Consider the following 25,575-nt stretch of genomic DNA (forward strand, 5'->3'; position numbering starts at 1 on the left):
AAAGCCAGGTTAACTGATGGACCCTGCAGAACAGACTGAATGGATGAAACGAATCAGTATTGTCTTAATGTTTGATTTCACCTGACAAGCTTTTTTGGAGCAAGGCAAATTTTTAAGTCTTCCACTGGCTTGACTGTTGCTTTGATTTAGGATCTTAAGTGTAGCACTAAGTTTCATCACCTGGGACAATTTTTGAAAAATGTTTGAATCATTTCAGGACTATTCTTTCAAAGCACAGTGTGCTTCCATGAAACGTTGTCTTTGTTCAGCAGTCCGCGATCATGGCACAAATTTGGCACCCACCCTTTCCACTTGCATTTGCAAATCTTCTATCACAATTCACTACACTGAACTCTAAGTCACTCCCAACAGCTCCACAACTCCTTCCATCATCATCATCATCATCATCATCATCATCATCATCATCATCATCATCATCATGTCTTAACTGATGATTGCATAAATGTCTTCAACATTTCCATGTGCTCAGGCTGTGGAAGGACGAACAGGAGGAGATTTATTCAACAATTGACATTTCATTTCACTATTTTTGAAACTGAAAATAACATTTGAGTTTTCCCCATAACATCATACTTGTATGCTGCTTTTAACATTTTAAGAGCTCCTGTTCCAATTTTTCTGAACAGAGAGCAGGACTTCAACACCACACGCTGTTCACAAAAATCAGCCATTGCAAAAACAACAATTACACAAAACAGTTGTCACTATGAATGCTGCCAAAACTAGTCCTGAACTCCATCAGTGATGGCACTCTGTTCACTGTGTCTAGAATGTTTTCTCCATGCACTACTAGCAGCAAAATGCAGCACTACAAAAGCTCTGCACACCACCAAAAAATTAGTTCAGTTTCTTTTGGGTGCGTCCTTACATATGGTATCACTACAATTTTATGTAGTTACATTATGTATGTAGTTAATCAATGTAATATCATGTGTACTTTTATACTGCACTTTTTTTAACCAACTAAAGCAATTAAAGAATTTACATCATCATTTGACTGAAAAACTTTAAACACTAAAGTTGTGTGTCTGCATATGTCCTCTACCAATAACATGACAAATACGGGGAAAAAAGTTTGATCTCAATCAAGTTAATGTCTAGTTCCCTGGGAAGTCAGTGCTCTTTTTGAGGAACACTATTAGCAAGTAGAGAATCAGCATCTGGAGTTGACTGCAGAATGATTCTACAGCCGTCAATTTACACTTTGCTTAAGGTCCATGAAAATAAAATACAAGAAATTAAGAAGCATTCAACAGTTATTTTTTTCCTCGCTCTACTTGCTAGTGTAACAGGGAAGGTAATTACTAGTAGCAGTACAGGATACCCACTGCCAAGCTCACAAAGGTACCAAATACCACAAAGGCTCCTCCAGTAACACCACACTGTTTCTTTCATTCATATTTACAGAAATGAGTTACTTTTATTCTACATTTGCTATATCCTTATTTTCATATTAATGTTTAAAAAATCTAATATTGAAAGAGATGTGTCATGGATGTGTGCACTACAGTAATTTATTTAAATGAAAATTATCCCTGGAGATATAGTAAACAGTGAAGTAAACAGTTTGTGACAGGCAAGAAAAATGAGCAAAAATAACAATGAGTGAATGATTTAATTATATTTATAATTATGTGATCTCTAAAAATTCTCATAATAATAAATAAACAGTCAAGATTTTTCATTACATGTGTGTGACTAGCATGTTACATAATTTTCATACACGAAATACGTTTTTCTGTAAATAGAATTTGATATCAAGACTTGAGATGGCATGATTACATTGAAGTTACACATTATATAAAAAAGAAAAAAGTTAATAAGGAAAATATTACTTTTCATGTAACAAAAAGTTATTTATTATAATCAATGTGACAGACAAAACATTAGAATATTTTAACAATCAAAATGTGCAATAAACTTTTTAATATCTAGTTACACTGATTATTTTCTTAAAATATACATCAATACTATCAAATAGAAAACATTTTTTTTCAAAAATTTGACAGTAATTTAGTATGAGATTTTTTGAAAATATTACAGCAAGGCCAAGGTGGATGGAGATGAGTAATTGCAATTTAATGCAAAAACAATATGGTTCCTTTGTCCAGAACAGATCACAATAGTTGCTGCCATGGAACAAGCCCCTATATCACTTAAAATACAATCAACATTATAGTGAATTATTTCTCAGATGGCTACAGATGAATCAGTATGGAAAACAATTTAAGTTTTAACAACTTAAGGAGATGGTTATCAGAGAGAAAGTGACAGCATCATAAATGTGGGTGAGAGATGACCAACACCAGAAGGCAGGAAGTAGCACAAATGAGTGGAAAAAAATTTGTTGTTGCACTACTATATATGTGAAGATAATACCTGAAATATCAATCTGTCTAGTAGTCTTCCTTACTGCACACATTTCAGCTATTAATGATGAACAACAGATGTTTCTCATTTTAAGTGTGTTGTATTATGTAGTAAATCTTGCAGAAAAAGAATTATCTGAATGACACTGTTACGCAGAGAACTGACTGTTCAAAATTTTAAATTTTCAGTTACAGGCACAGCCTTGAATATGAAAGCTTCCATTAATTACATATTCAGTAGTTTACATGCAAAGCAGTGTAACAGAAACATAAGCTGTCATTACAACACAGCCAAGCCATCGTTTTCTCACAAAAAGCATTCAAGTTAAATAATGCTGAACTCTAGTGCTGTGACAACACATGAAAGTCACTTCCAATTATTAATTAGCATGCCTCCTAAACGTTCTACACAATAGAGTTAGCAATATGGTTATTTTCCCAAGTTGGAGAGTTGATCCTTTCTTTTCATGAAAAAACTTTAAAGTGATTGCTGAATACAACTTGTAAACGACATCTTATTTCAATAAGCATGCCTCTGAAGTTCTCGTAACACCTGGAGTGGACAGTTTAGTCAAACAGTTTATTATGAAATGTTATAGGCAAAAGATACCATTAAATATTGTATTATAAAAATATGTATAGCTACATTTAATGTAATAATTAATAAGTAACCATAACTTCAGTCTGCAGTAAAGCTGTACCAATCCACAATATACCCATTGCATTTTAAGCTGAACTGAATTAACCATTCCACATCAAGAGGTAAGACGCCTAACTAAACCCAGTTTTTGCAGCCAAACAAGTTATTCCTCTAGGAGAGTGGCTTCTCTTCTGGTATGGTTGGTGTTGTAGCAGGTGTTGAAGCACCGTTACTGGGTCTTCGGTTTGCCTCTGCCTCTCTCAGAGCCTCATCAAAACTCTGAGTTGAGTTGGAGCGTGAAGTCACCACTTTTGTCTGTAAATGAATATTGAAAAGTTTCTCACTTCATTCCATCTTATCGAATACTCTGGCAAATTACTATGGAATTTACTTGTTTTAAATACAAACAACAGTTAAATATTTTAAAGAATATAGTTTGTATGCTGCTGTTCAGTAGGATCTCATTAGACACTTTTGCACCAACCTTCACATTCTCATATGCTGACCCAACCTTCTCTTCTAAAGAGCGAAAAGAATCTGAATTTTTCAGCTGCCCAATTTTTGTTGTTACACTGGAGCCTAAACCACCTAGAAGAGTAGTAGTTTTTTCAGCTGTAGTTTTAATCACAGATTCAGTCTTCTGATACCTAAAAGCAAAAGAATGAAGAACAGCCAATGACCAAACATGCATTATGAAGCTAAGTTCATCATAACTACTTGCTATGCATGGAGGCAAATGTAACAAATCATAAAACACACACACACACACACACACACACACACACACACACACACACACACATACACACACAGTTACTTGTTGAGAAGTTATCTTCGTTTATCAATGTGAATTAAATTTTATAGTAAATTATTTAGACATTCTGAATTTCAACAAAGAAAAAATTTATTGATAACTGGACTGAAATGATATGTAACTAATCTTTAAAGAAAAATTAGTATTACCTATCTTCTCACAGGATAAACTATTAGAGTAAAAGGTAGAATAATTTAGATAGCTAAGTATAATTACAATTTTTTACGCTGCACCTGAAGTAAACGCTTTAAAAATGAAGCATTCACTTAACACAGAAGTAGCACTAATGTCATGTCTACAAGCACATAAAGCAAACATTAGAAACACAAAACTGAAGGAATTTCATGTATGAAAGTAAATCAGATTGTTTCATAGCTACACTTAATGGTAAAGTTTGTGGACTGAGATTCCAACAACATGAAATAGTACAGAAGAGGTGAGGAACCATGCACTGTAGGTATACATTTTTCGATAACAAATTTTCAGCACTGAGAGATATAGGAATTTAGAATGACATTATGAAGACATCAAACAATGAAGAAGGGTAAATTGCTGTACTCATCTAAACTGGTTGTCATTAAAGAGCCATCATAAAAACTCAATGTGAATCACACTGGGCTTTCATAGCAAGTCTCTAGGTGATGGCAGCAATCTAAGGAGGCAGGGTGAGGGAACACTGGCTACTCTGGCAAGGATACATTACATGACAAACACCCGCAACAGAGGAAACATCAAATATTGAGGAAAATGACAAGTGACTGAAGGAACAGGACATCAAGAGCCACCAAAATGTCACAACTTATGTCTCTGTAACAGCAAATTGTTGACTGCTTAAACTGCAATAGCAATGATGAAGGATAAATCAACCTAAAACATGAGGCAATAAACACACCTAGTAACTAAAATTAATTATCAGTGAATGTCCCTACAGATAAAGCTCAACAGTTACCATGAAGTGAGCTTATGAGATACTACATGAGAATATCTTATTAATATTTGTAGTCAACAGATAATGTATTACCAAGCCACTTGGATCATAAGTTGCACATTGAAATACGTACAAAAGTGCTTCGAGTAATCTCTCCGAAATATTAATGGGGTTTCCTCCCATTTAAATCATCTTTAACTGTTTACAGTCTCATACACAACTTTTTCTATGAAATAAACACTTTATATCTAAAAACAAAGAAGATGTGACTTACCAAACGAAAGTGCTGGCAGGTTGATAGACACACAAACAAACATAAACATACACACAAAATTCCAGCTTTCGCAACCATCGGCTGCTTCGTCAGGAAAGAGGGAAGGAGAGGGAAAGACGAAAGGACGTGGGTTTAAGGGAGAGGGTAAGGAGTCATTCAAATCCCGGGAGCGGAAAGACTTACCTTACGGGGAAAAAAGGACAGGTATACACTCGCATACACACACATATCCCTGGGATGTGTGTGTGTGTGTGTGTGTGTGTGTGTGTGTGTGTGTGTGTGTGTGTGTGGGCGCGCGCGCGCAAGTGTATACCTGTCCTTTTTTCTCCCCTAAGGTAAGTCTTTCCGCTCCTGGGATTGGAATGACTCCTTACCCTCTCCCTTAAAACCCACATCCTTTCGTCTTTCCCTCTCATTCCCTCCTTCCTGACAAAGCAGCCGATGGTTGCGAAAGCTAGAATTTTGTGTGAATGTTTATGTTTGTTTGTGTGTCTATCAACCTACCAGCGCTTTCGTTTGGTAAGTCACATCTTCTTTGTTTTTAGATATATTTCTCCCACGTGGAATGTTTCCCTCTATTATATTCAAATAAACACTTTATATACACAGAACACGGATAGGCATGGATGAAGGTACGTGTAGCGACAAATTCCAAATCAAAATTGATAAGTTTTGAATCAGGAATTATGCCATCAGTCTCTTGAAACATAAAAACAAATTGATTTCAATAGGTATTATTTCTCAGTTCAAAACTAATTCAGTTTCCAACTGATCACATTACAGCAAACAACTAAAAATAGGAAAGTGTGCATCATGAAAGTAGCATTTACAGTACTTACAATGGTGCTTCTGTAACAGCCCTGCTGAACTTCCCTAGTTTGTCTTCAACATTCTGATAACTGTTACGATAAAAATAAAAATAAGCAAGTAAGGAGTGCAGAACACAAAACTGAATGTGTGTCCATAATCTATGTGGTATTTTCTTTGAAATGTTATTTTCATTCCTTACTAATATTTACCTCTATTTTAACAAAGTTCCCTCAATGTATAAGACAGGAGGACAGGTGACCACTTGCCTGCAAATCAATAGCAATTTTGAGCTTTCACTCATCTTACAGCTTTGGTGTGTGCAAATACATCCAAAAGATGCAAGAAAGCAAAAAGCTAGTAAAGTTATCTCGTCTAAGGTTGCACCACCTACCATTCATCTGCAGATGGGTGGTAACAAGTCTGTATTCTTTCTGTTTCCATCATAATATTACCATCAGTCTTATTTAAAAGAAAACAGTCTTAATGACAAGTATGACAATCAGGTTCTGGATATTCTACTTACAAATAGAAAGTATTTCACAACACAGGCGGTGGAGGTACCAAAAAAATGTCATGTTTCTTTATTATGGTACCATCTGAAATACATGAAGTGTATTTTGGGACAGTAAGCATAATTCTTTGTTGCGTCACATTAATTTAAAAAGTCTAGAAAGTCAGCCAAGGAAAAAAATTGATTGATCTTGGTTTTCTTCTTTCTCTTTTTTCCCCCTAGCATTTATCCTCTCTAGCACACGGTCTGCTTTTTGGGAATTTAGCAGTATTATTTAACTATGTGATCAGATGGACTTCCTAATGTCCCAACTGTCAGTGCAACCTAAGGGATCAGTAGTGCACTCCATCAGTCTGTGAATCATGTAAATTTTGTTCTCTGTGTAAGTTAACTGTTTGTGTATCGTATTCTCTGAGGCAGAAGCTAGTGACCAGCCCAGAATTTGCCTAAATGAAACTTGGAAACAGCTGAAAACCACCCTCAGGCTGGCCCAGGTAGCATCCCACCACATTAATCCATTGCACACATTCTGTATGGAAGTGGCCTACCTTCCTGTCTCAGAAGGTAGCACACTGCACATTATGCTGAATGAACTGATCTTTAATGTTTGTTTTAGTAATGAATATTTAGTGTTTTTTATTTTTTGACTATGGCCAGATGAACAAAGTAATTTGAATTTCAGATTACGCTCTGAACACATTTCTAGGTAATTAGGCCACACGAGTGCACAGAATGACAAAAATTTCCCTACTGGCCACATTGCTCTAGGTATCCATATACAACTGTTTATGTCTCAACCACTACATCCATTACTGCTGTACACAATTGCAAGCCGAGAGAGTATGCCGTGTGGCTTTCTTTAATAAGATAAACAAAGGCACTTGAATTTAAGTCAGAGAAATAAGGGAGATTCAGAATCCTTATCCACTGTCCAGACACAAACGTGACCACCTGTCAAAATACTAACCTTTTCCAGCGTGGGGCACTGTGAGACATGTAGGAAGAGTGTCAATGATATTCCGGAAGGTACCAGTAGGGATGTGGAGCCATGATGAGTCCAGTACTGTGGCCAGCTGTGCTAAGTTTCTTGGATAGGATCCATGGCATGAATAGTCTGAGGTTGTCCCACAGATTCTCAACCATTTTTCTCAATTCCATAAATTTTACCAACAGCCATATACAAAACTTCCTGGCAGATTAAAACTGTGTGCCCGACCGAGACTCGAACTCGGGACCTTTGCCTTTCGCGGGCAAGTGCTCTACCAACTGAGCTACCGAAGCACGACTCACGCCCAGTACTCACAGCTTTACTTCTGCCAGTACCTCGTCTCCTACCTTCCAAACTTTACAGAAGCTCTCCTGCGAACCTTGCAGAACTAGCACTCCTGAAAGAAAGGATATTGCGGAAACATGGCTTAGCCACAGCCTGGGGGATGTTTCCAGAATGAGATTTTCACTCTGCAGCGGAGTGTGCGCAGAAGTAAAGCTGTGAGTACCGGGCGTGAGTCGTGCTTCGGTAGCTCAGTTGGTAGAGCACTTGCACGCGAAAGGCAAAGGTCCCGAGTTCGAGTCTCGGTCGGGCACACAGTTTTGATCTGCCAGGAAGTTTCACATTAGCGCACACAGAAGTAAAGCTGTGAGTACTGGGCGTGAGTCGTGCTTCGGTAGCTCAGTTGGTAGAGCACTTGCCCGCGAAAGGCAAAGGTCCCGAGTTCGAGTCTCGGTCGGGCACACAGTTTTAATCTGCCAGGAAGTTTCATATTAGTGCACACTCCGCTGCAGAGTGAAAATCTCATTCTGGAGCCATATACACTTTAGGTTATTTTATTTTATATTGAACACTACCAGTTTCAGCAATTCATTTTGCCATCTTGAGGCCACATATGCCTTTATCGTACCAAAAACCTTATTGTATGATGCCATAAGACTGGAACCATGAATCCGAATCGTTATGCAACTGATTCATAAGAAAGGGCGACACTGGTTCAACTGGTAGCATTCGATATAAAATAAAATAACCTAAAGTATATGGCTGTTGGTAAAGTTTATTGAATTTTGAAGTGTGTATCAGCCGGTGTCCCCTGGCCATAACAGACCAACAGAAACTGGAGCTATGCAACACATTGCATTGTCCTGATGTCCAATGTCATCAAGTCAAGGAAAAACAAAATGCATGTGGAAGTGGACATGGTCCTTAAGAATAGATGTATACTATTGTTGATCCACTGTGCCTTCCAGAATTACAGGATCACCCATGGAATCCCCCAGAACATGAAACTTCCTCCTCTGGCCTGGACCCTTCCACCAACAGTTGCAGGGTGTTAGCTTTCATATGTTTTGTGCTAGACACTCCAACAGTCGTATGTCTGATGGAGTGTAAAACATGCTCCATCTGGAAAGGTCACCTGTTGCTACTCAGTGGACATCCAAATTAACAGCAGTCAGCATTGGCGCACCAGCCAGGTGCGTGCTTGCAGAGGTCAACGTGCGGTAACATTCATTCACTGAATGGTTGCTGAGGAGATACTGTTGGCGGCCCCACGGTTCACCTGGGTGGTCAGTTGCTGAACGGTTGAACATCTATTTCCCCACACATGTCTCCGCAGCCATCATTCACCCCTGTCACCTATGGCCTGTGGTGCACCACAGCTGCTTTGGCATCGGTTTTGCATGGCACCATTTTGCCGTGCACAGTATACTTTAACCATGGCGGCATGCCAACAATTTACAAACATAGCTGTTCCGGAAATGCTCCCACCCTTGGCCCAAAAGCCAATGATCGTGCTGTTCTGAACATAAGAAATCGTTCCATTTCTGCATTACAACAATGACTGCACTGTTTCCCACATCCTCTGACATGCTTTATGTACCCTCCACTGCTAGTGCTGCCATCTGCTGCTGTGAGCGGTTATGGCATATTTATGTCTAATGGAGCCAGTGGCCATATTAATGTGATTGGAGTGTGTAGAACCTCTAATTATCAAAACTCATTCAAGACACCACATTTGTCCCATAGGAAGAATGTGACTACAGCAGCATACAAATAAGAAACGTATATAATTATCAACTGATCACTTCAGTGTGGATGCACACCGTTCTCAAACTCTTAATGGAAATCTGTGAAATGCTGTGAGTAATAAGAATAATAGGCAAGGGGCATTACATTAGTAGTGTGTGCCTAAGTTGAGAATTTGGGCTTGATAGGAAGCTTGCTAGTGTAGCCATGCAGCTGCGATGACCACTTTCCCAATTGATTTTAATCAATGCCTATTGGCAACTAATACCATTAATTTCTTTGTGTCTTACTAAGACAAGAGTGACAAACATGCAATTCATTCCATTACTCCATTAATAAATTATTATACAATGCTTCTTTCATCATATGACTTTTCCTGAAAAATTAATGTGTAGTGCAGATTTTGCATGTGACTGTACATGTTACCAGCAATGGAAAAAGGAAATTCAGTACCAGAGAGAAGATGTATAAAAGTAATCTACAGATGACTTGGAACATTTGTCAAATGCAATACTGTGAATCACAATAACTTCACCATTATGGACTGCACAGTTGCATAAATTACTTTCACTAAAATTCTCAGTCAGGTAAACAAGAAGCGTAGGATATCACTCTGAGAAAACAAGTTTATAGCATTGTCACTGTAGATGATATTCTACGCAATTTACACTTTCATGATCTTGGCTTGTAATAATAAAAACTACTGCTGCAACCACTACATAAGAACCATATTTTATTAGTGTATAAATTCTTGAGACATCAACTAAGTCATTGCTGCTAATAATCAAGACTCAACCTAGTTATAATTAAGGAGAACAACCTACTAAAATGTCAGAGATTACTGAAAAACTTAGTCATTATGCAAGGGAGGCGAAAGGGTGGGGGGTGGGGATGGGGGGCTGTCAAGAGTCCTGACAGCTGTGGTGACGAAAGCAATTCAGAAATTATTTGGAGACAAGCTACTAATTTCTACAATAACAAGAGTTTTATGGTTACTGTCAAATTATACATGCCTAGGAAATACAATTTTTAAAAATAATGAAAGTTACAATCATTAAAGAGAACAAGTGATTAAAGTAGATTGGCTAGGGGGGTCGCAAACAGTATGCTGAGGAGAGAAAACAGCAAATATCTATGGCAACTTTGTTTTTCTTACATCACTTCCTTGCAGCCATTTTCCCCAATATGAAAAAAAGAGGGGGACAAGTATAATAAGTATGCTGTTTGCTTTTATTTACATGAAATGATATTATTTGGACCCGTTTCATTAGTAAAAATTAAAGTTATCTGCAGTCTTTGGTTTCACCTGTGCTATGATCGTAATCATCATCATCATCATCATCATCACCACCACCATCACCATCACGTAAGTTTATGGCCTGCACTGCGTACAGATTAAGTTTCTGATTGTTGTTTCCCTGCTTACCTTTTGCTAATATAAACCTTGACTAATTCCACATCCCCCAAAAAGCTATTGCTCATAAGCTAGTGTAAGTGCTGTTTTCACACACTGATCCGCTGTTTCCCTTATTTTACATATTTCTCCATTCATAATTTCCATTCTTGTTTTACGTGATAATTTGAAACAACCCCAAAACTTCCTTCGCTACAGTTTATTTTGAAGTCTTTCCCATCATTAAAAAAAAGTGAGTCGCGTTACTCTTTTTCATTTTCTCAAAACCAGAAAGTAGTAGTTATTTTCATCATTCACCTTTATGAGAAAACTAGCTAACTCGGCAACGCTTCCCATCTGCTAAATATGCATGGCAATTGGATGCTCAGTATATTCTGTAATATACCTGGGAATTCTGCAGGGGACAAATTTCTGCTCCTTCACCATTTTCAAATTATAATAAATCATATAGAATCTGAATAAAAAGACTCCTTTGTTTGGGTTTTTAAGTCCCTGTTTTTAATTTTTTGTATATGATACAAAACTTCATAATATACAACATATTTCATTTTTTGAATACTGTGTGGTAAGAGTATGAAATGATTTTTTGCACCACCAGTTCAGTTCATGAAAGAGCAACATACAAGTGACTATGCAAAAATTTGTCTAATTGTTTAAATGCCCCACTATTACAGTTAACACTGACTGTGAACAAGAATTCAAAACAGTATATCTAATATAGGTTATTGTTATGTATTAACTGTTGTTTAAAAAATATTTAGCACATGCCCCAATATTGTATAGTTTTAATTTTTGGGATACTGTGTGTCAGGAGTTGGTTAAAGATCAGATATAACTGACAATGGTAAAACACTGATCATAAATAAACTCCAGCGTGTTTGAATGTTGGATCTTGAGCTTTCTTTATTGTTACTGCAAACGAAACCTGGAGGGGTAAACTGGTTGGGACATCAATATACAGAGTATGAGAGAGACTTCTCTACCTGCTGGCTCTGTGAGGAGAGCACCTTCAATGACATCATTACTTTGCATAGTTTTAATCTGGGAATGGGTAGCGTTACAAAGTTTTGGATGATTCAGATTGCGTAGTAGTATTCTTTTCAAAAACCCGTAAGGTACAAATACAACATTATTAACATATAGGTTTTCTGTTAAAACTGGCAAAGGAAGAGATCAAAACAGCACATAGTTGTGTACATAATTTTTATTTAGAATTTTATATACAGAAAAGCAAAATGTACGGTGGAAAAATTTGTCTAATGGTTTATACACTCTGCTATTGTAGTTACAACAACTGTGAACAAGAAAATACACTTTCAAAGCATAGTGCAGCATTTTCTTTCTTGCAGTTGGTTTTAACAGAAAACTTATACACTGTTTTTTTAAAAGAACAATATAGCCTATGTCCGTCCGAATGTTTATTAGAGTATTGTGTCAGAATTTGAAGTAAATCAGTCACGAACATTGAGATTTTTTGAGACAATATTTCCTTTTTATATATTAATATGGATTAAAGATCATTGCAGTCTTTAAAGAAAAAACTTGAGAGAAATTGCTTCTTCCTTCTGTATAAAATAGTATCTATAAATAATTCCTTTTACAGTCCCCTTGTGCTACTTAGGAACGATACCATGTACACACATCAAAAAAGAGTCTTTCTCGGTTCCAAGAGTTCCGGAACACGTACAGAAAATTGGAATAGAGAGCAACATAAATGTCATTTCCGCCCTTTTTAATGTTCATGAAAATCACAAATTGCATGTTGTACCACCATACAGCAAGACCTTCTGAGATAGTGGTCCAGATTGCTGTACACACCAGTGCCTCTGACACCCAGTAAGACATCCTCTTGCATTGATGCATGCCTGTATATGTCGTGGCATACTATCCACTAGTTCATCAAGGCACCGTTGGGCCTGATTGTCTCACTCTTAACGGCAATTCAGCGTATATCCCACATAGTGGTTGGTGGGTCACATCGTCCATGAACAGCACTTTTCAATCTATCCCAGGCATATTCAATAGGGTTCATGTCTGGAGAACAAGCTGGCCACTCTGTTCGAGCGATGTCGTTATCTTGAAGAAGTCATTCACAAGATGTGCACAATGAGGGCGTGAATTGCTGTCCATGAAGACAAATGCTTCACCAACATGCTGCTGATATGGTTGCACTATCGGTTGGAGGATGGTACTCATGTATCGTACAGCCATTACGGTGCCTTCCAAGACCACCAGCGGCATACGTTGGCCCCACATAATGCCACCCCAAAACAGCAGGGGACCTCCACCTTGCTGCACTCACTGTACAGTGTGTCTAAGGCGTTCAGGCTGACCAGGTTGCCTCCAAACACGTCTCTGACGATTGTCTGGTGGAAGGCATATGCGACACTCATAGGAGAAGAACGTGATTCCAATCCTTAGCGGTCCATTAGGCATGTTGCTGGGCCAATCTGTACCAGACTGCACGGTGTTGTGGTTGCAAAGATGGACCTTGCCATGGATGTAGGGAGTGAAGTTGCGCATCATTCAGCCTATTGCACACAGTTTGAGTCCTAACAAAATGTCCTGTGGCTGCACGAAAAGCATTATTCAATATGGCGGGGGTGCCGTCAGGGTTAACCCGTAGGTAGCGGTCATCTACTGCAGTAGTAGCCCGTGGGCAGCCTGAGCGAGGCATGGAATCGACAGTTCCTGTCTCTCTGTATCTCCTCCATGTCCAAACAACATTGCTTTGGTTCACTCCGAGATGCCTGGACACTTCCCTTGCTGAGAGCCCTTTCAGGCACAAAGTAACAATGTGGACATGATCAAACCGCGGTGTTGACCCTCTAGGCATGGTTGAACTACAGACAACACGAGCTGCATACCTCCTTTCTGGTGGAATGACCGACTGATTGGCTGTCGGACCCCTTCCGTCTAATAGGCGCTGTTCATGCATGGTTGTTTACTACATCTTTGGGAGTGCTTAGTGACATCTCTGAACAGTCAAAGGGATTGTGTCTGTGATACAATATCCACAGTCAACATCTATCTTCAAAAGAACTGGGAACCGGGGTGATGCAAAACCTTTTTTTTAATGTATGTACTACAGAACTTGCTTCATGCAACAACAACAAAATACAAAGTACAAACTGATTTACACACTTGCTTCAACTCTAAGGCAGTCACACTATGAATGGACCCAGTGCACTGCTTTCACACACACACACACACACACACACACACACACACACACACACACACACACACACACTGCCCCTCCCTATCATTTCCGTAGATTCTACACTGAAAATTATGTTAGGAAATGGCAATGATAGGTCAACAATTCATATGTTATTGATCAATGAACCAACAAGGCACACCCAAGTATAGTACATGAAAAAGCTGTAAGAAACAGGATTCTTCTGAAATTTGCAGTACAGTTTAACAGCAGGAAGCCCTTTATCCCTCCACACCATCACATTTTGCCTCAGCAATTGTGCAAGCCAAATTTACCGAAAGAAACTGACACTGAGCAAATACTTAAAAGTCCTCAATGAAAAGCATAGATTATGAACACACAAGCAAGAAAAACTAAACTACACTAATTTAAAAAGCAAATATGAGCAATAAAAAGGAAGAAAATAACACTGCTTAAGTGCTAAAGGTGAATAAGTGACCGCTACAAGTGTCATAGAACGTTATGTTTCTCTTCGTTTTTCTTGTGATCGTATTTATGTACACTGTTAATTACAGATGTCAGTTGCTTTTGCTGGGTACTCCCATGCAAAATTACAACCATCAGTAAATGGTATCATTGTTACCTAACTGAACAGCAAACTACCAGCTGTCTATCTCAAAAACAGTTATACCCATTGTAAATTGAAAATCGTGTATAAACATAACACATACAACTTTCCTTACATGAAAAAATGCAGTGGTCCTTAAACAATTCATAGGTTTACCATTAGTGGTTACAACACGTTGCCATGAATTCCCGATCTCATGTGTTACAGACAAATTAAGTCTATTGTTTATCGAAAGGCCTACTGCCCAATTGTTAAGAGGTTTTCATACAAGTGCCATTTTTAAAAAAAATTACCTTCTTTGTTCTGTTTCTTATTAAAGAAGGAATATCCTGATCTAAAGTTTGGGACTTGGACTCTACTCTTATCAGTAACAATCTATCAATAATTTCACCTCCTGCGAGTGTGATTTTGTTCCTTATTTTTTTAATAATGTCTTCAATGATATTTTTATTTAGGTACAGAAATATAATTACAGCAGTTATGGAGAAGACTATGATTTTTGGGTTAGGTAATTTAAAATGATGGCATTATTAACACAAAATGATAATCCCGCAATGAAATACAAGTACAAAGTATGGTGTCATCTCAGATTAAAAAGACCTGCAGACAAATTTCTTAAAAGATAAGAAATGCATTTCAATTGTCTGTAACCCTTGCTGGAGGGTGACAGGCAGCACCATAAGAAGACACAGCAAATTTGAGTTTGTCTTCTTAAATCTGAAGGACGACTTTACATGAAACCACAGTAAAATTTCCCATTTTTTATTCACCCTCTATTCACCCAGTCATTAGTAAGTACTGGTTCACTTGATGAGAACTGGCATATCATATACACTTTATGTCCCATCCCAAATTTTCCAACAATTAATACTGAGAAATCTACTAAATAAGGTACTCAATCCTGAATCTTTACACAACACAGACTGCAGTTTTGTGCTCATATGTGGATCAATAGGCATGACAAAATACTTCATGATTCGTAAAGCACTTTAGAATTCAGGCTAGCTGATTACATTAAATTTCAGTGATAAGGCAGCTTTCCACCTGATCATGACTGTCAGTAATCAGAACTTACAGATTTGAGGCATGTTCTGCACAATGAGGGGGCTCTTTTTTTCTTATCATAGCCCACTACTAAGTATACATGGTAGCCATTCAGCTTATAACGTCTAATACAGCAGTTTAATACGACCATGTTCCCACCCGCATGTTTACCAATAGTGGAGTAGTACTGGACCAGTCACGTAGGAGATTAGGATTTTATTCTCCTCCATCACTGCTAGTTTTAACACCTCTGCCTATGTTGCTAAGTCACCTTTCTTGTAAACCCACAGTAAATGAAGTCTGAAAATGTGCATCTCCTACACAACATATCTGATACTGTGTAATATGGGAACCCCACATGGAGAGATGTGGACCACTAGTTGGACATGAGTAGGTAACATGGTATGGCACATATCAACCAAAATTTACTGAAAATAAGTTTAATTTGTGGTTCTGTACCATTACAGTTTTTTGTACATCAGTTCAATAAAGAATTATCATGCTTTACTTTTTGGCTCCCTCTTTCTGAATAATACTGTACATAAATAAGCCACATTTAGATTAAATATGCTGAAGCAATGGTTAGTGAACAGTTCTAAAAATGAACTTCCGTCTTTACATTACCTTATAAAATGCGTCTATTAATAATGCGTCTATTAATAATGAGAAAAATATTAAAGTTTACCAGATATGTTTGGAATTTGAAATAGACTGTACACAACATTCATTTGTTAAGAAGGCCTTTTCCTTGGCAGTAATTATTTGTAAACTTTATGAACTCACTACCTAAAGTTATAGAATTGGAAACACAAAGGAAGCTAACATAAATTAAGGGTATTGCCCTTAATTATGATTCTAATAATTAAGTAATTCTGTAGTAACTAATCAATCATGCATCTATTTATGATATGATATATATTGAAGTAGCATCTATTGGCAGTCACCTAAGATACTCAAGCACATGCTCTACAGAATATTTACAAAGACAAAGGCAGTGTATAGCCTGTACTAGAGTGCATGAGAATTAATAATCTGCTACTAAACTACAATTCAAAGTTTAAAAAGTGTATCTGTCATCATAAAATAATCAGTAAATAGGTACACCAGCAAATTGTGAACAAATTAGTCATTTTCAACCTGTATACTCACATATTTGATTCCTTCACATTTCGAATGCTCTGTGACATATCATCTTGAAATTCCTTCCACACACTTATCCCAAGTTTACGTTTAAGTTCTTGAGAATGTTTTATTTTTGATGCCAAGACATGGCGGAGAGTCTGAATTTCCTCTTCAACCTGGAAATGAAGAACGTCACTAACATTTTCAAATAATTTTTCTACCTCACTAAAGGAGATTATGTACTTGCACATTTTTCACCTAGATCGCCTGAACACTAAATTGGACACAGAAATTTTTTATAATCCTAGGCATCAATATATTCATAAAAGGCTCACTATTTAGGTATAAGGACTTATTCGTGCATAAATACATTGTTGTATTGTCTCAATCTGTGACTTCATTCGATTGATAGGAATAAATAATCAGATTGATACAAGTGTTTTAAATTGTATTTGTACTCTGTATTCTTGCTTTTCATTATTTAATCACACTGCATTTCAGAATCTATGATCCACCTTCAGGTGGTATTCAGATTCTTTTAATGTTTAATGTACTTTAGTTTCTAATGACATAACCGAATTATCCTTTTATATAGAACAAAAATTCTGCCATTCAAATGTAACAGTGAATTTTGAAAAACATCACACATCATGATTTTTAAGCCTGCCAGCAGCTGGCAATCCTGCAAATGGCAGGGTATGTGCTGGATTTCTTGTCTGAAACACTGTTGTTCCAGCTTCAATTTTAAGCACTTGTCAGTCAAGAAAACTTTTCACCACATTTGCTTTTGTTTGACAGCTAGACATCTGACATTTATGGAGGAATTTTTTAACTAAACATCATAGCATTCAGAACTAACAACCTCGAGTTATGGTATTGTATGATCTTGTCTTCTGGGATATTCTGATAGTGTTATTTGGTGGTGAAAGTTGTTTTTAATGCATACGTACGAACAAACAAAAAATTACTAACTAGTTTCAGGTAACTTTTCTCACCTTCGGATGGGCCAACAAATTGTGTGTATTGAAGTTCATGGCTAGCACATGCATGATTTTTGGGAGCTTCACAATTCCACACAAAATGACTCATTTATTAACATTGTTTATTTGGCTTCTGACAAATATCTGTTATTTGTCCTCTTAAAAGGTACAACCACTGACATCTTTTTATGCAATGTCCTCTGTTGTAAATCACATTGTCAGTAGTTCTCATTTTAATGCATGTTTATACAAGTTATTTAAACTTGAGTCACGGCCCTTCTACAAGCTGAACAGTAATCTTTCCAAGTGTGTGGCATATACTGCTAACCAACCCAAAAGAAAAGTAACATCATCCACTAGCCTTATTAGAATATCACAGGGTTTTACTTGACATCATACTGGGAGCTACCTTCCCGTGATCTGACAATTATCTGTAATTTGTCCTCTTAAAAGGTACAACCATTGACATATTTTTATGAAATACATTTCATTAAAACACACAATACAAAATTAATAAAAATCACCAGTTTAACAATGGGCTTTCTGGTACACTAAAGGCAAAAATTTTGATGGAAATAATATGAAGAGAGGAATAGAATGGTAAACAACAGTATGGAAGTGCAGATTTATCAAAAATAATTATTTGGTAGAAAAATAAACTCTTTGTAAATCACAGCACTTGTGCAGAAATTCTACTATCAGTACCCTGTTTCTTTCTGACTTTGTGCATGTCAACAGTATGTAGTTAATTTTACCTTCTGCAGACATTGTGTGGTCACACTATGAGGTTGGATTGATTTGAATGCAGCGATGGTGTGGTAAATTATAACAACACAAAACAACAGACTTTCAATAGTTGGTGTGCTGACTAGATGTATATAATCACTTTGTGGGGAGAGGGCCAAGTATTTGTACATATAGTTATAAAGTGCTTATGCTACGAGGATTTTTGTGGTCAGGTGACACAAGGTTTGAAATATGTGGAGCATGATCTGCTATACTATTTTGGTAAATCAAGATGACGATTTGGGTTTTGTGATCAGATGGTTTTTTGAAGTAAGTGTTTCTGTATGTAAGAATTTGCCTGCCAGTAGCTGTCTCTGAATATATAATGGCATTTCTGTAGCTTCAATTAAGACGGCATTTGTGGAGGTTGAGACCACAGCATCCAATCACTGACAAATACATCTAAACTTAAGTATGTATAATTTCCACAGGCTATCCTTGCACCCACTGTGGACTGCCAAAAATCTTAGTCCATACTGTATGGAATCTTGTAGAATCAGTGGTGGTAGGGTGCAAGACAAACCAAACCTGGGAGACCAGATGATATTTGATGCCTTTTCAAGATCGATAATTTTGGTCTTCATGTAAGGAACCCATGAAAACTATGAATCAAAAACAATTACTAAATATAAGGACTTCTCTGACACTAGGCATCAGTGATGTAGCAGTATCTTCAGGAAGGCATGTGTATCATCAGGAAGGCATGGATATGAAGGCTTAGAAAACCCAATAAGATAAGATTTATCTGTCAAAGCTTACAAGTCGTTAACTCATCGCCAGCTTTTCACTGATGCAGCGACTACATAGTGTTAAAGACTCTGGATCGTTCCTTGTAGCAGAACAGTTTAGCCACTGCAAAGGAAAAATCAAATCTTATTTTCCATAATCACACAGTCAATTTTGCAAATATCTTTTTCCATGAAGCCTAATAACATTAGTTTGTGTAGTAAAATGTCCACATTTACTTGGTCATATGCTCCTTTGATATCCAGGAACATACCTTGCTAACTCTCTCAAAGAGACACATGATTGCAACTGTCAGATGACAAAAGGACAATATTGTCAATTGCACCTTTTCCCTTCTGAAACCAACCTGAGAAGAGGCTGAGACATTCTGCAATTCCAGCCAACACCCTAGTCCTTCATTTCCCTAATTGTTCCAGTCTTTTAGCAAGACAAGAGGAAGATGCAACAATTGGTATGAAATTGCTGTACCATTATCTTTTCCCTTTTTCGAAAGTGAATAATCATTCGAGTTGTTAGACTTCCTACATTGATTATGTTTGCAAAAGGTGGAATAAATGTTTAAAGGTATTTCATACCATCAAAGCTGGAAGGTATTCCAATGCCAGCGAAGCCATCTGTTGATGAGTAAATACTCCCTCAAATTCCTCTAAAGTAAAGGCAGAAGTTAAAGAGTCTTCAAAATGTGGATGTCTGGATGGTAAAGGAAACAATTTACTAAGTACTGAAGAGTGATATAATTGAAAATGTTTCGAGACAAGCTGTTTCTCCATTACGAGTGTTAACAGAATGTTTGTTTTTAAACACATTTATCTTGTTCCATAACTGTGATACTAATTTTCCTAGTTAATATCTGTTTAATATTTTTTCTCAAATAACTTACTATTTAACTTGTATGGTTATAAAGGAAAAATTACCACACTGAAAGCTAAAAAACACCAAGATTTGTTAGTAATTATGTGTCTGTGATCTTTACATTTTAGTAATTAACGTAATTTCCTGAAAGAATGTCCAGAATGTGGGACTTAACACACTTTTTAACTGTAAAGAAACATCTGGTACCCTCACAGTACATGAACACAGATGTGCCTACACACTGGTTTTAATTAAGTAGTGTCTTTAGAAACAGTAGCAATATGACTTCCAGGTCCATTTCATTATTCACAACATTTTCTTTCTATAGTGCATTGCACAATTTGCATTTTGTCCTTTATTTTATAAAGAAATAAGGAAAAAAATACATTTCACTTTCTTCCAAAGGAGAGAAACTCAGATTATTATTTACATTCAAATGCAATTGCTGTGCTGCTAAGAGAACACACCTTATTGAGAGCAGCACTCTTGTGTCATCAACAAAAAATCTCCCGTGTATCTTTCTCCCAGTACCTTTTGAAGGGTCTCTGCTTCTGAATACAAATATTCATTTTGTCTCACTGATGTATCACCAGCATTTCCACTCCAACATTGACACTACTACTGCGGAACAGCTTCCAATAGCACGTTGAGTACTTCAATGATGTGAACTGCCTCACTGTCTCCCAATCAGAGACCAGCATGCTTCCGGTATTATATCAGCAGCACAGCTACTCCAATATGTGACTGTTTTCTGTTTGATAGTGGGCCACATAATACATTACATATTTTTTCACTGTATCAACACTCAGCAAAAATTTTATTTGACTCAATAAATAAACTAATTCTTCTTTTGAGCAATTTTCTTATAGCTCACCTTGGGTTCATCAAACCCTCAAGTTGCCCAATGAAGCTACTGATAACCTTCAATGTTTTCCTTTCAGGATACTGATTTTATATGGTTTTTGTCTTTAAATGTTAATTTTGAGCACTACACTCATAATAATTTGACTGAGTTGTTGGACAACTGTGGCAGTCAAAACTAACCGAAGATATTTTGAATACAGAATACTGACAACACATTTCATTCTCCTCACAGTTTAACGACTTTAACACCTCCCCACATAGTGGAACATACTTCTGGTGAAATATCAGCTTATCTAACTCATTCTTCTGTTCTGTTGATCTCATCTCCAGGCTGGCTGTAATGATGCCATGTAATATCTGAACTGGCTGAAAATTACACCCGACTAGCAGAACTGCATGTTTTGATATGTTCATAATTCAGCTTTTTTCTCTTATGATGATCTCATTATGCTTTATGATGCACCTCTAACTATCTGAAGAAATATCCTGTTAACAATGAGGTCATTAGACATACTGCAATCATGTTTTGTCTAGTGTGGTAAATACTAAACTGCTTCTGTTGAAGCTTACTTGTACATTAGAGAGAGATACCTTTACAAGCTCCTGCTGCCATTCCTGTTTCTGTCTCTCTTGTTCCTCAGGACTCAAACCCTGAAGTTCATTGATACCAGAATCGGGTGAGACGTCCGTAGGGGCCTCCTCAGCTGTAAACAGAAGAGGATATTTTAAATCATCTTACTTGTAAAGATTTTAGCTGTCACTCATGTAAAATTATTCAGGCATCAAAATGCCTGCAAATATTCCTGCCCTGTTCTACAACAACAACCATTTACAGGTAATAAAAATAAAAAGGTGTAACATTATTCTACTTTTTTTTGTATCTGCTCTTTAAATCTCCCGCTGAAGGAGATACAGTTAAGAAATCAGCTTTTCCAAGTGAAAATTAAAGAAGACTGCCAGTGCTGAACTGTCTGTAAAACAAAGGGAAATGTGCTACTGTAACCTTTCCACAGGTCACTTACTTCTGACAGTTCATACAATTGTTTCATTATATCAGATGCTATTAAGATAATGCAAAAAATACCAGCACAAAACACTAATGCGGAGCGAATATTGTAACCGCTCAAGGGAAACTTTGCTATTATTTATAGAAGCTATATGAGCTGTAATTAGTGCACGTGAATACAATATTTATGCATGCACATGAGGAGGAATATTTATCTCAACTTCATCGATCTACCTTGAATTACATAAATGTAAAGAAACCCTACATGTTTCCTACACAGCATAAAGGTATTATTATTAGACATATAAGAGACACTGTGAAACTGATGGCAAAAATCAACATGTTCAGCCTAGTGCTATAAACAAATCTTAAGTTTCAATAAATTTGTGACTGCTTACTGGCAGAAATCTTATCTATAGTCATGTAGTCATTGCACGACTGATTTTTCATTTGATCATCTCTAACAAACTGCCATTCACTCAAAACTGTGTGAGAACACATGACAATTGGAATGGCCAAATATCGAAACTGTATGCTGCATTCTTCTGGGCCTCTAGCTGAATGCTCTGAAGTGAACCAGACACATTATGTGTGGGAGATTATATTTCTATGAACAACAAGAATGAGTACGCTCAATTTCTGAGTCAAGTGTTTGTAGTGGATTTCTATTATTACACATGAGAAATACGAGTAATTTTCAAGAACTTAGTTGTCACTGCCACATTGTTGCACCTTCAATGTGTGTTTTGTATCTGTGTCCAGTTCATTTTAACATCAATGGAGGTATATAGCTCTTGCTAATAACATGTACTTTCATTTTAATCTGCAACAGTGAACTAAAACTATGGAGCACAGTCAGTACCTCTAATATCCCGCAGTTTAGAGACAAAAAATCTCTTCCACGTGTTATTACTTGCAAGAAACATTTTGTATTAATAGCAAAAGTCATAATTAATAAATGACAATTTTTCTTTATTATGAAAAAGTTACAATCCCATTAGGATGCAAATTCACCGAGTGAAATGAAACAACATATGATAATAAAATAATTTTAAAATAAATACAGCTCCCATTTAAATGCAGTGAGAAAAATTTAGGTTGGAGTGGAAATATGCTATATGCACAAATTACTGAACACTGTCTGACATACAGATTGCTAAGTAAGTATGGACAAGATTGAAAGCAGATGTTGCAGCATTTTCTTTTTTTAAATTCTCTTTCACACACTCAAAGATGAATGCTGCATTACAAAAACTGAATACCTTTCACAAGTTGCAGAAAACGCCTGTAGTTTTTGGGGCTGCTGACACGAGCAAGATAGGGCTTTGAAATATCTTGAAATGTTACTTTTACATTATGTGGCTTTTTCTGAAACTCCGTTTCCACACTACATGACTCTGTTTCCAGGGATGATTCATCATGTTCATCAACAATACAGAAAGTACTTGAATCTACATCATCTGGCCAATTATGATCAAAACTTGGTGTTCCCGATCCTGATATGTATGCATAGTAGCAATCTTCTTCATATTCGAGGGACTGAGGCTCATCATCCATATCTTTGGTAGTTTAAAACATTATAATGTGTTTAAATAATATTCATTTGGATACTATCAATTTAATCAGTGGTTCTCAGTCTATAACCTCCTATGGGTCTTTTATGCAAACTATCATGCATGTGCACTGATAATGCTTCAACAGTTTTTAAAAGACATACAGATCTGACTGTAAATTCTCTCTCTGGAAGATTATATGAGAGGTACAAACATTTCAGTATACACTTTAAATGCAGATGCAACTGCATTTACTATGTGATCTGTAATGTTTTATTTACAAATTTACTTACTGGCAATTACAGCCAAACAAACTGTCAACTTTTTTGATTTTGTATTTCTGCAAATAAACTAAGTTCCTTTGGAAATGTGTGTGACGTTTTAAATCTAAGGAAATGAAAATGGGCACACATTACTAGTTTGTGGCATAAGCATTAAGCTAATCCATTATAGTTTCTCATATTACACTATATGGGAATTACTCAGTTACGCTTGAGTCAAGATGAGCAGTTAAAAAAGAATGTAACTTTTTTTTAACATACATGCTTCACTGGCTTAGAAAAATGGACCTCAAGAATAATAAATCACGGAATCTTGGCTTAAGCTCCGACTGAAAACTGGGGGAGAAGCAGAGTTCTGACTGAACCAATTAAAGTTCAACGCCTATAGCTGCACAATTGTTAATAAAATTTGTCAATGTTGGATCAAACAATGCCTGCTAAACATTTTAGAAAGCGGAAATATCATTCAGTGAGCTGATATTCCTGATCTATTTACTGTCAACGGCATCTTTACATCAAGACCACCGAACTGGGACGCAATATTTTTTGCTCTATGTTCCGTATTTGTGCCCCTGTCGTGACGAAACACTCAAGTAGCTTCACTGCAAGTGATATACTCGCAACGATGTAAAGCGATAACAGACTAATTTCCGGAGGCCGAGCTATCCCTCCATACGAAATGTATCATCACTGGTGCATAGTGAATTTCAACAATTCCACACGCAAGTGCTCTGTAAAACACTTTAAAAGGAAAATCGTTTACTATACGGCGTTGACACCTAGTGCAGAGTGCCTGTCAGAATGGACTCCGCACTGAATGCCACGTGTAACGGTACACAACGGCGCAGACCACACGCGCACTATTCGCAGGTAAAACAAGACTGACCCGGCACGCTGGATCCAGCTGTCTGGCATTCTCCTCCCACGTTTCTTTTTCTCCAGCTGGCAGCCGCTACGTCACCACACAGGTATTCCGCCCCGCCAGCAACTCAACTCTCAATTCGCCCTTGTGTACCCAAACTATTGGAAGGAGTTTTGCTGTAAGAGATATTTTTAACAGTGTCCTCTGTGTTTCGAACCACCTTCTCCACACAACTTCTGTAAGACACCGTAACCAGGACAGACTTTTATTCGCATCAAATGAGGCCTAAAGGATTTATTGGTGGCCAACTCCTTCTACTCCATTGATGAATTTCTGAGGAAAACCAACTGATTTGTATATAAGTACAACATAACTTCTGCACAATTTCAGTGCAGTAATGTGTTCACTGAAAATTTGTGTGTGTGTGTGTGTGTGTGTGTGTGTGTGTGTGTGTGTGTGTGTAAGTATAATCTAACTTCTGCACCATTTCAGTGCAGTAATGTGTTCATTGTAAATAAGTATTACAGTAGTTGTATTACATGTTTCTTACCTTATAAATAAATATAAAACTTTTTTATTTTAAATTCAGTGCAATAGTATTTGTAAAATGACTCTTAGTGTTCATTAAAAAATGACGATCATTCCACTTGGGACCTGTGGAATGGTACATTAGCTTATTTGTTTTAGTTTAAATATTTGTCATGTATTGTTGTTTTTCTGACATGTTCCACATCCTGGAGGACCTCCTCACTACGGATCAATTGGAATGAAAGTAAATCTAATCTAATCTAATCTAATCTAATCATAAATGTTGCACGCAAATGCATTTTGCATTAAAGGTCTCCGTTACGCTGACTCATTGTGCGTTTACGTTTTTTTCCACGAGGGAAGCG

General features: G+C 37.0%; 1 protein-coding gene across 2 annotated transcripts; it reads right to left on the reverse strand.

The window, feature by feature from the left end:
• Window positions 1-1,510: 1,510 nt before the first annotated feature.
• Window positions 1,511-24,699, reverse strand: LOC124595166 (tumor protein D54). Of its 2 annotated transcripts, XM_047133777.1 has the most exons (6): window positions 23,249-24,699; window positions 21,572-21,684; window positions 16,779-16,927; window positions 5,886-5,945; window positions 3,515-3,677; window positions 1,511-3,345 (listed from the first exon to the last, which is right to left on the reverse strand). In XM_047133777.1, the coding sequence occupies exons 1-6, from the start codon at window positions 23,541-23,543 to the stop codon at window positions 3,202-3,204; spliced, it is 924 nt and encodes a 307-aa protein (XP_046989733.1). In that variant the 5' UTR covers window positions 23,544-24,699; the 3' UTR covers window positions 1,511-3,201. The 2 variants fall into 2 exon arrangements, with proteins under 2 accessions (XP_046989733.1, XP_046989734.1); XM_047133778.1 differs by lacking the exon at window positions 5,886-5,945 and having other exon boundaries at window positions 23,249-24,695.
• Window positions 24,700-25,575: the final 876 nt, after the last annotated feature.

The sequence above is a fragment of the Schistocerca americana genome, chromosome 2, assembly GCF_021461395.2.
Source record: "Schistocerca americana isolate TAMUIC-IGC-003095 chromosome 2, iqSchAmer2.1, whole genome shotgun sequence".
Classification (NCBI taxonomy): domain Eukaryota; kingdom Metazoa; phylum Arthropoda; class Insecta; order Orthoptera; family Acrididae; genus Schistocerca; species Schistocerca americana.

What these genes read in the sequence shown, in the direction of transcription:
- LOC124595166 (XM_047133777.1), bottom strand. Translation starts at nt 23,543, where the DNA reads ATGGATGATGAGCCTCAGTCCCTCGAATATGAAGAAGATTGCTACTAT. An exon ending in GGCAGCAGGAGCTTGTAAAG is followed by an intron (nt 16,928 to 21,571) that starts GTATCTCTCTCT and finishes CTTCATTTCCAG; the next exon opens with GTTGAAGAGGAAATTCAGAC. An exon ending in AATGTGAAGGAATCAAATAT is followed by an intron (nt 5,946 to 16,778) that starts GTGAGTATACAG and finishes TTATCGTAACAG; the next exon opens with TTATCAGAATGTTGAAGACA.